The following is a 17,372-nucleotide window of genomic DNA, read 5'->3' as shown; positions in this document are numbered from 1 at the left end:
GGTCTACAAGATGTTACAAAGAAAGCATCAAGGTAATGAGTTAATGTTTCATATAATTCAACTCCATCTGATCCAGAAGTTCGGTGCGTCCATGAATCCACCGACTGACTATGTTACCTTTCATCTGAATTATCTGTGGCGATCGGGAGAGTGGGCCATTCAGTTATTGTTTATAGGTTTTACCGCGGAGCGCGGCTTGGAGCGCACGCTTCAAACATATTGTGTAATGTGAATTGTCAATGATCACGGCCCTACGGATCCTCATAGGCCAATTATGCAATATGTTTGAAGCGTGCGCTCCAAGCCGCGCTCCGCGGTAAAACCTATAAACAATAACTGAATGGCCCACTCTCCCGATCGCCACAGATAATTCAGATGAAAGGTAACATAGTCGGTGGACTTACGTGGATTCATGGACGCACCGAACTTCTGGATCAGATGGAGTTAAGGAAGAGAAAGCAGCGAGATCAGGCGATGGCAATTTCCTCCTTTTATGGAGTTGAGATCTGTCTGACATTTCCACCTGACCTAATTAGAGCGCCCCTGGTCCAGCTGAGTAAATGGCAATGAATTAAAGGAGTATTCCACCAACTCCTTGGGCCTTTTCTACAGTTTCTGTGCATCGGATTGGAGACTGAAGGCTATTGTGTGCAATAGTGTAAGATAGCCTTGGCAAACACCCAATGGTATGGTATTTTCCTATCTATCATTCAGGACTTTTAATGAAAACAAATGAGCAGCCTAGTGGGCTTGTAAACAAAATGATTTGGTGAATTTGAATGACGTAAATAATGATGATGATGGTGAGAGCCCAATAGTAGATGGACTCCGATCCCTTTAATCATAGAGGCTATTGTTACTTTGTGTCTCTAAAATCCTAATGTTGCTATTGCTATTGTCATGTGACAAAGAGTATTTTTTCAATTGAAACAACCAAATATCGGCCTTTTTCACATGAACTGTTTATTGTCATAAATTCGGTAGCCTATGCTACAAAATATATTCTGCCCAAAGCCTAAAGAACAGCTACCTGATTTAATGAAAAGCAGCAAATAAACACAACATTTGTGTTTCACATTCTTTAATAAAAGACTCAGAAACTGAAAGAGGCAATAGGCTACAGCTCTCTTCACAGTTTCCTGCCAAATAGGCCTACAAGGAAACTATATATCTCGACGACCTTGAGTGTGCGGGGGTCTGAACGCAGCGTAGTACATTCCACAAAAAGTTTTGCTCAACAAAAAGACACGTATGCGGCTTAATCTGTGTCCGGGAAACTGCCCCTTAGACATTATTTTAGATATCCAATATTATGTCAAAAACGAGTATACGGTATGTCCAGTCAATTGAATTGGATGTTAGACCTTTCCCACTTTATATGCTTGGATTTGGTTTCTCAATGTATTTGTGTGGCTGTTTAGGCTTTGTGCAAGGACAACATCTACCCAGGCCTCCATGTCTTTGCTAAGGGATATGGAAAGAACAATGAACCTTTACGGGGCTACGTCCTCACCTTCTGTATTGGTCTGGCCTTCATTCTTATTGGTAGGTTTTTTTGTACATTATTGAGCATTATGGGTAATGAAGTCATTCTAGTTTCCAAACTGGCCAACAAACAGATTACTACAGTGTACAAAATCACTCATGTATCAGTCTATTTATAGTTTTATTTGTGATTTCTCCCCTTAGCTGAGCTGAATGTCATTGCTCCCATCATTTCAAACTTCTTTCTGGCCTCATATGCCTTGATAAACTTTTCTGTGTTCCATGCATCTCTGGCCAACTCTCCAGGTAAGGATTGGTTTTGATATATGTACTCTCCGATATATTCACTTTTCATTCAAATTAATCGTTGCCCTTTACACTCGTAGCCATATACGGGTTGAAAATGGCAGATCTGACTGATAAATCCTAAATTGGAATGCAGCGGCTGTACAGTAACATGCTATACATCATCACGGTAACCCAATTTCAACATAAACAAACATTGTGTAAAATATGTTGAATTTGTACGTTTAAAACAATGTCAGATCTTCAACATTATATCCACTATCAGAAAAAAACAATAGGCTGGGCAGCACCTCCTACTGGGGAATTTATCTATAGTTACCCTTTGGTTTCCCATCCTGGGTTTTAATCAAGTCCTGCTATGATATTTGTCACTGATTATTACCAATGTACTATCATGAGAATAATTGTTTAGAGATCATTTTCAAATCAAATCAAATTGTATTTGTCACATACACATATTTAGCAGATGTTACTGTGGATGCAGCAAAATGCTTGTGTTCCTAACACCAACCGTGCAGTATATCTAACAATTCACAACAATACACACAAATCTAAAAGTAAAATAATGAATTTAAGAAATATATAAATATTAGGACGAGCAATGTCGGATTCACTAAAATGCAATGTCGGATTGACTAAAATACAGTAGAATAGAAACAGTATATACATATGAAATGAGTAAAGCAGTATGTAAACATTATTAGTGACTAGTGTTCCATTATTAAAGTGATCAGTGATTCCATGTCTATGTATATAGGGCAGCAGCCTCTAAGGTGCAGGGTTGATTACCTGGGTGATAGCTGGCTAGTGATGGCTTTTTAACAGTCTGATGGCCTTGAGATAGAAGCTGTTTTTCAGTCTCTCGGTCTCAGCTTTGATGCACCTTTACTGACCTCGCTTTCTGGATGATACGGTAGCGGGATGAACAGGCCGTGGCTCGGGTGGTTGATGTCCTTGATTATATTTTTGGCCTTCCTGTTACATCGGATGCTGCAGGTGTCCTGGAGGGAAGGCAGTGTGCCTCCAATGATGGGGCTCAGATGCAACTATCCAACCACACCCCCCTCTGGAGAGCCCTGCGGTTGTGGCCGGTGCAGTTGCCATACCAGGCAGTGATACACCCCGACAGGATGCTCTCAATTGTGCATCTGTAAAAGTATTTGAGGGTCTTTGGGGCCAAGCCAAATTTCTTCAGCCTCTTGAGGTTGAAGAGGCGCTGTTGCGCCTTCTTCACCACACTGTCTGTGTTGGTGGCCCATTTCAGATCGTCAGTGAATGTGTACGGCGAGGAACTGGAAGCTTTCCACCTTCTCCACTTCGGTCCCGTAAATGTGGAAAGGGGCATGTTCCCTCTGCTTTTTCCTGAAGCTCCTTCATTTTGTTGATGTTGAGGGAGAGATTATTTTCCTGGCCCTCACCTCCTCCCTGTAGACTGTCTCATTATTTTTGGTAATCAGGCCTACTATGGTTGTGTCGTCTGCAAACTTGATGATCAAGTTGGAGGCGTGTGTGGCCACGCAGTCACAGGTAAACAGGGAGTTCAGGAGGGGGCTGAGTATGCACTCTTGTGGGGCCCACGTGTTGAGGATCAATGAAGTGGAAGGGTTGTTTCCTACCTTCACCACCTGGGGGCGGCCCATCAGGAAGTCCAGGACCCAGTTGCACAAGACGGGGTTCAGACCCAGGACACTGTGCTTGATGATGAGCTTGGAGGGTACTATGGTGTTGAAGGCTGAGATAGTCAATGAACAGTATTCTTACATAGGTATTCCTCTAGTACAGGTGGGATAGGGCAGTGTGCAGTGCAATGGCGATTGCATTGTCTGTGGATCTATTGAGGCGGTAAGCAAATTCAAGTGGGTCTAGGGTGTCAGATAAGGTAGAGATGATATGATCTGTAACTAGCCTCTCAAAGCACTTCATGATGACAGAAGTGAGTGCTACAGGGTGATCTGCAAATGCTCTAAGAGCACGGCTAGGGATGCCCCCTGGGCCGGCAGCCTTGCAAGGGTTAACACGCTTAAATGTCTTACTCACGCCGGCCACAGAGAAAGAGAGCCCCCAGTCCTTGGGAGAGGGCCACGTCGATGGCACTGTGTTATCCTCAAAGCGGGCGAAGAAGGTGTTTAGCTTGTCTGGGAGCAAGACATCGGTGTCTGCGACGTGGCTGGTTTTCCCTTTGTAATTCATGATTGTCTATAGACCCTGCCACGTGTCTGAGCTGTTGAATTGCGACTCCACTTTGTCTCTGTACTGACGTTTTGCCTATTTGATTGCCTTACGAAGGGAATAACTACACTATTTGTATTCAACCATTTTCCCAGTCACTTTGCCAATGCTAAATGTGTTGGTTCATGCTTTCAGTTTAGCGCGAATGCTGCCACCTATCTATGGTTTCTGGTTTGGGTAGGTTCTAATAGTCACAGTGGAAACAACATCCCCTATACACTTCCTAATGAACTCAGTCACCGTGTCCGTGTATACATCAATGTTATCATCTGAGGATAATCGGAACGTATCCCAGTCCGCTTGATCAAAACCATCTTGAACCATGGATTCCAATTGCTCAGACCAGCGTTGAATAGATCTTAGCACAGGTACTTCCTGTTTGAGTTTCTGCCTATAGGAAGGGAGGAGCAAAATGGAGTCATGATCTGTTTTGCCGAAGGGAGGGCAGAGGAGGGTCTTGTAGACATCCCAGAAGAGAGAATAGCAGTGGCCGTGTGTTTTCCCAGCGCGAGTACTACAGTCAATGTATTGATAGAATTTCGGTAGCGTTTTTCTCAAAAGTGCTTTGTTAAAATCCCCAGCTACAATAAATGTGGCCTCAGCATATGTGGTTTGCAGTTTGCATAAAGTCCAGTGTAGTTCCTTGAGGTCCGTCGTGGTATCGGCTTGGGGGGGGAATATACACAGCTGTGACTATAACAAGAGAGTTCTCTTGGGAGGTAATACGGTCAGCATTTGATTGTGAGTTATTCTAGGTTGGGTGAACAAAAGGACTTGAGTTTCTGTACGTTATCACAATCACACCATGAGTGGTTAATCATGAAACATACACCACCGCTCTTATTCTTCCCAGAGAGTTCTTTATTCCTGTCTGCGTGATGTACTGAGAACCCAGCTGGCTGTATGGATGGGGATAGTATATCCGGAGAGAGCCATGATTCTGTGAAACAGAGTATGTTACAGTCCCTGATGTCTCTTTGGAAGGAGATCCTCGCCCTGAGCTCGTTTACTTTATTGTCTAGAGACTGAACATTAGCAAGTAATATACTCGGAAGTGGTGGATGGTGTGCCTGCCTCCTGAGTCGGACTAGAATGCTACTCCGAATACCTCTTCTCCGCCGGTGGATTCTTTTAGGAGCCTCTAGGATATGTCCAATTGCCCTGGGGGGTTGGAACAAAGGATCCAATTCGGGAATGTCGTATTCCTGGTCGTAGTGCTGGTGAGTTACCAACGATCTGATATCCAAAACCAATTTCCAGCTGTATTTAATAACACAAAAAACGTTCTGGGATAATAGTGTAAGAAATAACACACAAAAGAAACTAAATACTGCAAAGTTGCTAAGGAGCTAGAAGCCGAGCTGCCATGTCTGCGGGCGCCATCTTGCTGTTTTGAAGTTTAGATGTTACTGTAACTATAAATTTCTTCTTATGTAATCATATACAGTGTGCATGTTCAAGATAGCATGCAAAGGTTGTGTCAGGTTTGTGAATATCTACACAATTGCTGTAATAATCTGTGAGTAATCTCAAACAGAATTGACCTTGCACCATGTACTTTTAATGTCACCTCAACTGCAATCCAGGTGATTTGGTTATAAATAAACAAAATATCTGACATTGTCTTCCCATTTGAACTTTGCTGTGCTTATATATGGTTGAAAGCGCAGTGATGGACATTTGGTGACTAAACCAAAAATCTAACATTGTTTTTCCATTGGAATTTGGTTGTGCTTTTAGATGGTTAAAAGCACAGTGATAACGAGTGGCATGTATTCATGGATGCCAAGGGAACCCAGGCCTCTCCCCAAAATGACCATGAAAAAAACATACAATTATTTAGCTTTCCTCTCTCTATGTTTCATCATTTCCCTTCAATTAGCAAGTGGCTGAATGTATCTCACCGGAGAAAGCAACAGCACCCCTCTTGTATGTGTAGGCCATCTATCTGATGCTGTCTATTCCAAAACAGTATGACATTGTTGCCGCCCGAAGCATTGAGTGCAAGGGAATCCAGTGAGCATTTGGCCTCCCTTGATAAATTGTTTATTTAAAGAATAGCCAATCAGCGTTGAGCTAAACTGAGTGAGCTCAACTGTGAATGGTTCTGGCGCACCAAAAAAAGTGTTACGGGAAGACAGTTTGGACTTGGCCTCACTCCTATCAAATCGCATTGAGAGCATGCGTCATTGACAGAAATAACTTAAATTGTTTCATCTCGTGTTGTTGTCTTCCGGTTGCTAGCTAGCTAAAATTGTCCCTTTCCTAAATTAGCCATGGATGGAGATATGGATTTGGACTTGTGGTTTTACTTAATTCTCCATACTGGCCAATGATTATAATAGCGATTCTGATCCAACCAGTAATTCATACATTGTGCCCCTGGCCGGAGAGAATGGGAGTTCAATATGTAGCTAGATGTAGAAGGCTAATGATAACTAACTAACGTTGCCCATGAAAGGAAGTTAGGCTAGCGAGCAAGCATTTTAGCCGGGTAGCCTAAGACAGCAAAAAATAAAAGCGTGTATTGTATGATAGAGTGATAGACCATGGCGTCAACATGAAAGAGAGGAGGATGGCATTGGCGTTTCTCTGCAAGTAGGGTGAGTCAACATGGTGTTTCTACTTGTACGAACATGCACGCACACACGCACAGAAATCAGATACATGGACAACCACATCATATTTTGCTTACTTTGACTGGACTAAATTGTTTTTGGTATCTTTTAGTTGTCACTGTATTACACTAAAGGTGATTTGATGATGTTGAAATGTTGAAGTTGATGGTGCTGGAATAGTGGAGGCAGCTCCTGTTTTCTTTGCGACTTGCGGTAACTCTCTGTGGTTCTAAATCAATAGTTGTTAAGTGGTACGAAAATGTCGGAAACATTAACTTGCTTGACCATTCTGTAGGTCATGTAACTGTTTGTTCCATGTAATATGCTTTGTGGGCTTCAATGGACAGAGGTGTGGTTGAATTTATTCTGTCACTTTGTCTACTTATTGTCTCGACCTTTAGGCTTACAGTTGAAGTTGGACGTTTACATACACCTTAGCCAAATATATTTAAACTCAATTTTTCACAATTCCTGACATTTCATCCTAGTAGAAATTCCCTGTCTTAGGTCAGTTAGGATCACCACTTTATTTTAAGAATGTGAAATGTCAGAATAATAGTAGAGAGAATGATTTATTTCAGCTTTTATTTCTTTCATCACATTCCCAGTGGGTCAGAAGTTTACATGCACTCAATTAGTATTTGGTAGCATTACCTTTAAATTGTTTAACTTGGGTCAAACGTTTCGGGTAGCCTTCCACAAGCGTCACACAATAAGTTGGGTGAATTTTGGCCCATTCCTCCTGATAAAGCTGGTGTAACCGAGTCAGGTTTGTAGGCCTCCATGGTCGCACACACTTTTTTCAGTTCTGCCAACAAATCTTCTATAGGATTGAGGTCAGGGCTTTGTGATGACCACTCCAATAACTTGACTTTGTTGTCCTTAAGCCATTTTGCCACAACTTTGGAAGTTTGCTTGGGGTCATGGTCCATTTGGAAGACCCATTTGTGATCAAGCTTTAACTTCCTGACTGATGTCTTGAGATGTTGCTTCACTATATCCACATAATTTACCTGCCTCATGAAGCCATCTATTTTGTGAAGTGCACCAGTCCCTCCTGTAGCAAGGCACCCCCACAACATGATGCTGCCACCCCCGTGCTTCACAGTTGGGATGGTTGTTCTTCGGCTTGCAAGCATCCCTCTTTTTCCTACAAACATAACGATGGTCATTCTGGCCAAACAGTTCTATTTTTGTTTCATTAGACCAGAGGACAATCCTCCAAAAAGTACGATCTTTGTCCCCATGTGCAGTTGCAAACCATAGTCTTGCTTTTTTATGGCGGTTTTGGAGCAGTGGTTTCTTCCTTGCTGAGCAGCCTTTCAGGTTATGTCGATATAGGACTCATTTTACTGTGGATATAGATACTTTTGTACCTGTTTCCTCCAGCATCTTCACTTTGCTGTTGTTCTGAGATTGATTTGCAGTTTTCGCACCAAAGTACGTTCATCTCTAGGAGACAGAACGCGTATCCTTCCTGAGCGGTATGATTGCTGCATGGTCCCATGGTGTTTATACTTGCGTGCTATTGTTTGCACAGATGAACGTGGTACCTTCAGGCGTTTGACAATTGCTCCCAAGGTTGAACCAGACTTGTGGAGGTCTACAATTTTTTGTAGATTTCTTTTGATTTTCTCATGATGTCAAGCAAAGAGTCACTGAGTTTGAAGGTAGGCCTTTAAATACATCCACAGGTATACCTCCATTTGATTCAATCATTTTCTTGAATTTTCCAAGCTGTTTAAAGGCCCAGTCAACTTAGTGTATGTATACTTCTGACCCACTGGAATTGTGATACAGTGAATTATAAGTGAAATAATCTGTCTGTAAACAATTGTTGGTAGATGTTCTACCCGACTTACCAAAACTATAGTTTGTTAACAAGAAATTTGTGGAGTGGTTGAAAAACAAGTTATAATGACTCCAACCTAAGTGTGTGTAAACTTCTGACTTCAACTGTAGGTTGTAATTATATTGATCAACATCTCAACCAAATATTACCCAATTATATCCACGTTGAAATTATGTGGTGTGCCCAGTGGGCTGGCTCTTCTCTTCCCAGCACTGGATGGGTTTTGACTGACAGCCCTTCTGAATTTGAGCACCCAGTGCGACAAGAAGTTTCCCCCATCTCTCCCGCTAATTGGGCAACTTTAAAAAATGTTTTTGTTGTCTGAGTGAGGGAAATGCTGCAAATTAAGTGGACTATGTATTTTCCTAAACACCCTTGAGTCCAAATGTGCACTTCACATTTCCATATCATAAAACTCAAGTTCGCCACGGCACACACACCTGAATGCAATCATGACTCTTTTCTATGCGCACCAAAATGATTATCTGTTTCCCTGAATTGCTTTATGTAAGCTTAACACTGTAATATCGTATTTTATAACTTACTCGTACTCGTACTTTATAACTTATAACGCATGTTGGCAATAGAACAAGCTTTCAAATGATTCCCAACTGACCCAGATTGCGATTTATAATGGACCGTTTTTGGATTGTGTAGACAACAACAGTAATTGTGTGATGGTGGGGATGCCGGGTTGTGTTCCAAACAAAAAAACTACAAGCGTGCTTGCTTTAGATACTCAACGGCACAGCTAGGAGTGTTCAAAAGGCACCTTATAGTTGAAGACTCTTCTTTGAGTCATAAAAGTGCATTAAAATGACTTAAGAACTGTGCACACTTTGGAGAGGTGTTTGGCCACTTGGCGACACTAGTTAGTCCTCTCACTCAAACCTTTGTAATTTTTTGTCTTTCCAGGAATATTCTTATCATGTATCCAGAGTATTTTCAGATTTCGCTATCAACAAACGCGGTGAAAAGTACAATAAATGTAAAATGCACATAAATTCAACAGTGTAATGTTTGGATTCATCATTGTGTCAGGTGAACTGTCTCCACCTTTGGTCTAGTAATTTTCCCATTATCTCCAAACTTTTCCCTTTCAATGGCTACCATGGTTATGCAAATGCTGTTATATTTCTTCCGTAAGAAACATTTCAATTCAGCCCTGTCCCTATAGGCCAATTCCCACGAGTGTAAAGGGTTAAATGACGTTCTAACTCTGTTGTTTTTACACACTGATGTCACTACATATATATTCCCAGCCTGTGTTTTGTCAATATGAATTTATTGTTAATGTTTTGTTCTACTGTACATTGTACTATCTCCCTTCTAAATAGGATGGCGGCCAAGCTTCAAATATTTCAATAAGTGGGTCTCGCTGGCTGGAGCCGTACTTTGTTGTGCTGTCATGTTTGTTGTAAACTGGTGGGCCGCCCTTATGACCAATATCATTGTCTTGGCTCTCTATGTATATGTCAGCTATAAGAAACCAGGTAAATGGTCCTCTTCTCACATAGTATTTGAATGTAATCTGGGACAGAAAACTATGGGCTGTATTTTCTCTTTGCTGTAAGAACACTGTGTCTTTATCATACACACATATTATAATACTACATGTATTTTCACTATATTCTAGTGTTGATGTCGGCTGTTGTTACACTTCTGTTCAATATTTGTCTCTAATCTATTGTTTTATTTTTTCTTCATTCTTTTTTCATTTTTCATTTTATTCCCACACAGATGTTAACTGGGGCTCCTCCACTCAAGCCTTGATCTATAACCATGCCCTGACACACTGCCTCCTTCTCACTGGTGTAGAGGACCACGTCAAAAACTTCAGGTAGCACAGCAGCAGGTCCTTTTAGAGGAGCATCAGCGTAACTGTTACACATCATACTGCACTCTACTAAAAAAATACCCACGTACTATGGAATGAATCCTGCACCTTGACGTTGTGTACTTCAGCAACAACATTCAATGTTCAACATCAGGGCCCATTTATACCAAGTGTCTCAGAGCAAGAGTACTGATCTAGGATCAGGTCGCCCTGTCCATTCATTATCATCTAAAATGAAAATTCGGGATCTTAAATTAGTCTTTACCATTATCTTAAATTACTCTTTTATTTCAGTTTTTATCAATTTAAACAAAAACGATACATTGTACAATGCTCCACAATATGTGAAAGTGTATATGTTGGTATTGTGCTTCCAATGAGTGGTATTATACAGTGGACGGTTAGAGGTGTTATGGTGCGTGCATAACCAAGCGGTAACTAATTTACCACATTTGGGAAAAATACACCTGAATGGCCCTACACAACTGGTAATTATGAGTTAAATCAGCCATGAATCCCATTGTGACGGGGGAATGGAAGCTTGTTCTGTGCAAATGAATGCAAGATTCACAAAATAAAATTAACATTAACGTGTAGAATTTTTGTAGTCCTTTAAATTAGGATGTGACATGTACAATACAAATGCATTCTGACTAAATATATTGTAGCGGCGGCAACCTATTAGAAGTAGGTCACACAAATCCAACTCAAGGCTTAATATGTGATAATCAGTTTCAGTTTGAATTTGTTTGTTTGAACTGGGAAAATCTTCATTTCTCACCGGATTGGCCTTCGACAGAGCTGCTGGCACTGCATCTCTTGAATAATATCCGTATATCCATCTAACGTTAGTCGTTAGCTAGCCTACAGTTTAGAAATTGAGGATAATACAATGACATTGTGATCAACACTATGTCCCCTTTTCTACGCATGACCCACTGATAATTGTTTTGCAATGGCCTACTGAATGAAAGCAATTGAGTATGAAAAGATATGTGCATGATGTTTCGTCATCTGTCTCATTTATAGCCTGGCACAGATAGCAAAACTACGTTAAATACAATGTTAATTAGATATCATCGCCACATGACTTATGTCGAATTTAAAAGACACCGTAAACATTTACGTTAGCTATCTCGCAACGTCTATTACACTGTAACTTACAGGCAGCCTCACTAAATCCGTAAACATAGGCACCCTCATAGTTATCATCCTGACCAACTTGCCCTCTAAATAGAACCTCTGCTGTCTTCAACCAGGATCTCAGCGATCACTGCCCCATAGCCTGCGTCCGTAATGGGTCCGCGGTCAAACGACCACCCCTCATCACTGTCAAACCCTCCCTAAAACACTTCAGCTAGCAGGCCTTTCTAATCGACCTGATCCGGGTATGCTGGAAGGATATTGACCTCATCTCATCTGTAGAGGATGCCTGGTTGTTCTTTAAAAGTGCTTTTAAAGAAAAAAAAAAAGTGCCTCACCATCTTAAATAAGCATGTCACATTCAAAAAATGTAGAACTAAGAACAGATATAGTCCTTGGTTCACTCAGACTTGACTACCCTTGACCAGCATAAAAACATCCTGTGGCGTACTGCATCAGCATCTTTTCAGGGAAGTCAGGAACCAATATACACAGTCAGGAAAGCAAAGGATAGCTTTTTCAAACAGACATTTTCATCCTGTAGCACTAATCCCCAAAAGTTTTGGAACACTGTAAAGTCCATGGAGAATAAGAGCACCTCCTCCCAGCTGCCCACAGCACTGAGGCTAGGAAACACTGTCACCGCTGATAAATCTACAATAATCGAGAATTTTAATAAGCATTTATCTACGGCTGGCCATGCTTTCCACCTGGCTACCCCTACCCCAGGCAACAGCTCTGCACTCCCCGCAGCAACTTGCCCATGCCCCCCTCTCCCCCCGCTTCTCCTTCACCCAAATCCAGATAGCTGATGTTCTGAAAGAGCTGCAAAATCAGTTGGGCTAGACAATATGGACCCTCTCTTTCTAAAATTATCTGCCGCAGTTATTGCAACCCCTATTACTAGCCTGTTCAATCTCTCTTTCGTATCGTCTGAGATCCCTAAAGATTGGAAAGCTGACCATCTTCAAAGGGGGAGACACTCTAGACCCAAACTGTTACAGACCTATATCCATCCTGCCCTGTCTTTCTAAAGTCTTCGAAAGTCAAGTTAACAAACCGATTACCGACCACTTTGAATCCCACCATACCTTCTCCGCTATGCAATCTGGTTTCCGAGCTGGTCATGGGTGCACCTCAGCCACACTCAAGATCCTAAACGATATCATAACCACCATCGATAAAAGACAGTACCTTGCAGCCGTCTTCATTGACCTCGCCAAGGCTTTCAACTCTGTCAATCATCACATTCTTATCGGCAGACTAAATAATCTTGGTTTCTCAAATGACTGCCTTGCCTGGTTCACTATTTCTGAGATAGAGTTCAGTGTGTGAAATCAGAGTGCCTGTTGTCCTGACCTCTGGCAGTCTCTATGGGGGTGACACAGGGTTCAATTCTCGGGCCGAATCTTTTCTCTGTATATATCAATGATGTCGCTCTTGTGCTGATGATTCTCTGATCAACCTCTACGCAGACGACACCATTCTGTGTACTTCTGGCCCTTTTTTGGACACTGTGTTAACAACACTCCAGACGAGCTTCAATGGCATACAACACTCCTTCTGTGGCCTACAACTGCTCTTAAATGCAAGTAAAACCAAATGCATGCTCTTCAACCGATCGCTGCCCGCACCCACCCGCCCAACTAGCATCACTACACTGCACGTTCTGACTTAGAATATGTGGACAACTACAAATACCTAGGTGTCTGGTTAGACTGTAAATGCTCCTTCCAGACTCACATTAAGCATCTCCAATCCAAAATTAAATTTCGCAACAAAGCCTCCTTCACTCATGCTGCCAAACATACCCTCGTAAAACTGAGTATCCTATAGAATCGCCTCCAACACTCTACTCAGGAAATTAGATGTAGTCTATCACAGTGCCATTCGTTTCACCAAAGCCCCATATACTACCCACCACTGCGACCTCTATGCTCTCGTTGGCTGGCCTTTGCTACATATTCGTCGCCAAACCCACTGGCTCCAGGTCATCTATAAGTCTTTGCTAGGTAAAGCCCCGCCTTATCTCAGCACACTGGTCACCATAGCAACACCCACCCTTAGCACACGCTCCAGCAGGTATATTTCACTGGTCATCCCCAAAGTCAACACCTCATTTGGCCACCTTTCCTTTCAGTTCTCTGCTGCCAATGACTGGAACAAATTGCAAAAATCACTCAAGCTGGAGACATATCATATCTCCCTCATTAACTTTAAGCATCAGCTGTCAGAGCAGATTACTGATCACTGTACCTGTATACAGCCCATCTGTAAATAGCCCACCCAACTACCTCATCCCCATATTGTTATTATTTTTTTGCTCTTTTGCACCCCAGTATCTCTACTTGCACATCATCATCTGCACAGCTATCACTTCAGTGTTAATGCTAAATTGTCATTATTTCCACTATGGCCTATTTATTGCCTAACCTCCCTAATCTTACTGTATATAGATTTTTCTATTGTGTTATTGACTGTACGTTTGTTTATCCCATGTGTAACTTTGTGTTGTTGTTTTTGTCGCACTGCTTTGCTTTATCTTGGCCATGTCGCAGTTGTAAATGAGAACTTGTTCTCAACAGGCCCACCTGGTAAAATAAAGGTGAAATAAAAATAAAAAATGAAACGTATTGGTTAACAAAGCTTTGATTATGACCAAAGTCTATAGTAGTGAATACTCTCTCTCTCTCTGTTCTAACTTACCACACATTCACATCGTAGCCTATCTGCATGAATTCGTTGTGTCAGAGCCTTTTCCAAAATGTTAGCTACAAGTAGGTCTAACAGTCACAAGCGTGTGCAGCAGCCTCTGCAGCAGCAGCCTCCCCCAGGTCCTAGTGCCCGCCCGATAGGAAGTTTAAGATGTGATGGAACGGTTGTCGGAAGAAAAAAAATCACAGAGAAAATATATTGACTGATATATTGATTTATTTAGGGGGGCTAATGAACAGGCCTAGCAACATCCCTGTCTCACTTCAGAACAAATTTCCTTTAGATTTTTGGGGGGGACTGTTGTAGTGAATTTGTTATTCAGTGCTTTTGTATGGACTAATAGCAGTAAGGCCCACAATTGTTTTTCATCAAACAATTTTTTAAAATATTTTTTTATTCTTCAATCAGTCTTAAAATTCCAAATCAAAGAGCTAAATGATCCTTGGTATGACCTTCTTAAAACAGTTCCATATAGCTTAGTAGACAGGGCTTAGGCTTTAGGTGGTTTTATTGTGTCATGTTGCGTTCTGTGATTTAAAGGTTAAGTTTGTACACTGCGCCTACTAATGTTCCATTGCATTTTGTTACAATATGATTTGGCACATTTTGTATATTTGCCATACATTTTAATTTAAAAAAAATGTACAAATAATTTTTAAGTGCTTGTTGGAATATATTTCACAAAACATTTCCAAACAAATTTTAATATATTTACCTAATATATATATATATGTAAAAAAAAAAAATCTAAAATACATTAATGCATTCCAGAATGTATTTTTAAAAGCATTTTCTGATCCATTTAACAGATATTGTGATTTCAATTTTACACACATACGTATATATAGATTTTACTGTAAGTACAATACTTAATATTTGTTGGAATGTATTAAAATCTAGTAAATACATTTTTAAAAGAATACATTATTTGGCCAATTTAAAAATGTCACATGTATCCTGAAAAACGTAAATCAATTATTTATTTATTTTTTTCATACGGGATAGACCCCAGTGTCTGGTGATGACTGGATACCCCAATGCCCGGCCTGCTTTACTCCATCTGGTAAACGCATTCACTAAGAACGTAGGCCTTATGGTGTGTGGCCACGTCCGCACGGTACGTATCATTACAAGCCTAGCCGCTAAGCCTTATCAACTACAAAGCATCTCTGTACATACACAGTATACATCTTACATATAGTTTACAGCTTACTTATATTTTTAGGAGTAACAGCTTTGATTGTTTCATTATCCTAAGGTGTCCCGTCGGCCAAACTTCAAGGAGATGTCTCTTGATCATGCCCGCTACCAGCGCTGGCTGCTGAAGAATCGCATCAAGGCCTTCTACACCCCTGTGTTTGCTGAAGACCTGAGACATGGAGCTCAGTACCTTTTACAGGTGATTGTTCTGCAGTGCACTGCTATAATATGTGGTATATCCTCAGTATGGTGTCTGCCTAGCCTGGTCCCAGATCTGTTTATGCTATCATGTTAAGTCTTTTTCATGACCAGGAGTGGAAAGGAGTGGCATGATGGCACAAATGAACTGGTTCCCAGGCTCTTGTCTATCATGATCTTTTTCAATGTGCCAATCACCATCTAACCTTGTTTTTTTATTTTTTTTATTTAACCAGGCAAGTCAGTTAAGAACAAATTCTTATTTACAATGACGGCCTAGGAACAGTGGGTTAATCTGCCTTGTTCAGGGGCAGAACGACAGATTTTTACCTTGTCAGCTCAGGGATTTGATCTTGCAACCTTTCAGTTACTGGTCCAATGCTCTAACCACTAGGCTATCTGCCGCATAAAGAGGTAGTTATGACTACACTTTGTGCATGTTGTTCAAGGGATTTTTATTGAAAGAGTCGGGTAATGGCCTTCCAATATTAATATGTTGATGTAAACATTTTTCATCTTCAAGGCCACAGGTTTGGGGCGTTTGAAGCCCAACACACTTGTGATGGGCTTTAAGAACAACTGGAGTGATGGCGAGATGAAAGATGTGGAAATGTATATCAACATCATCCAGTAAGTGTATCTAGTTTGACTGACTACATGGTTTGCTCTAGGGTGAAGTTTCCCCTAGGTACAGATCTAGGATCAGCTTCCCCTTCCCAATCCTGACCTTAACCATTAGACGGGAAAATGCTAAATCCAAGATCAGCATATAGAGGCAATTTCACCCTACATCACATGCTTTCCTGAGGAAATCATGATTGAAATCACTTTGGCCATCTATTCTTATACTAAATTCCCTCTTCAGTGTTAGTAACAAGCTGTACGGTTGTGTTTCAGTGATGCCTTTGACTTGCAGCATGGTGTTGTCATCATCAGACTACAAGAGGGTCTTGATATCTCCCATATTCAAGACCCAGGTACAGTATTGTGTCATGCTGTGTTCTTCATTTTCCCAGGAGCACTCATTCAACACATTCATTCCTCACAATCAAGTTTAATATTCCTTAGTAATACAGACATAGCTTCAGAAGGAAGCTTAGCTTCAGTGGATAGCTTCAGATGGATTGAGCACACCCCCTTTCTAGCTATTCTATGGATTTTTTCACAGTAGTAAGGGTGCATCCGAAATGGCACCCTATTCCCTGTAGTGCACTTATAAAGCGCTGAGATTTCCTTCTGTTATTATTACTTCTTTTGACCAGAGGTCTATGTAGTGCACTATATAGGGAATAGAGTTCCATTTCAGACGCAAGCCTAAGGACTAGATAAAGTGCTCTGAGATTTGTCTGATTGCCCCTTCTCCAGATGAGCTCCTGTCATCCCATGAGAAGAAGGACGCGGGTATGAAGGATGTAGTGGTGTCTGTCAACATGCTTGGTAAAGACTCCGAGGACAGTAACTCCTTTCCACCATCCCTGATCACCAGTGCTCAAAACAGCCCTCTCATTCTCAGAGGTAATCTTTAGACTATAATGAGTATATAGGCACAGTGCTTTACAGGTAATGTTGTAAAACAGAAATACTCAGATTAAGCCTATTCATGTCTTGAAGTCCACTTTTAGTCCAGTTGACTTATCCTGGGTTCAGGAAACCAGCTCCAAACAACCATAAACAGGCCTAACTCGCACCAAAGTAATTAATGTCTACTGTTTATGCTCATTTGAAAAGCTACAATGTGTATTGGTCAGTCCCTCCAGGATTTTCTAAATCAACAATTCCCTGTATATTA

General features: G+C 41.2%; 1 protein-coding gene across 1 annotated transcript in view; it reads left to right on the top strand.

Moving 5' to 3' along the window:
* Positions 1-17,372, top strand: part of LOC139411270 (solute carrier family 12 member 2-like) — a 39,050-nt gene that overhangs the window by 15,619 nt on the left and 6,059 nt on the right. Inside the window, exons 12-20 of the mRNA XM_071157334.1 lie at positions 1,422-1,545; positions 1,690-1,791; positions 9,828-9,983; positions 10,231-10,330; positions 15,191-15,302; positions 15,444-15,584; positions 16,107-16,213; positions 16,481-16,560; positions 16,949-17,098. Coding sequence (XP_071013435.1) covers positions 1,422-1,545; positions 1,690-1,791; positions 9,828-9,983; positions 10,231-10,330; positions 15,191-15,302; positions 15,444-15,584; positions 16,107-16,213; positions 16,481-16,560; positions 16,949-17,098 — 1,072 coding nt within the window. The remainder of the gene's footprint in view (positions 1-1,421; positions 1,546-1,689; positions 1,792-9,827; positions 9,984-10,230; positions 10,331-15,190; positions 15,303-15,443; positions 15,585-16,106; positions 16,214-16,480; positions 16,561-16,948; positions 17,099-17,372) is intronic.

This window comes from Oncorhynchus clarkii, chromosome 6 (genome assembly GCF_045791955.1).
Source record: "Oncorhynchus clarkii lewisi isolate Uvic-CL-2024 chromosome 6, UVic_Ocla_1.0, whole genome shotgun sequence".
Classification (NCBI taxonomy): Eukaryota; Metazoa; Chordata; class Actinopteri; order Salmoniformes; family Salmonidae; genus Oncorhynchus; species Oncorhynchus clarkii.
This window is presented reverse-complemented; position numbering and strand designations above follow the sequence as displayed.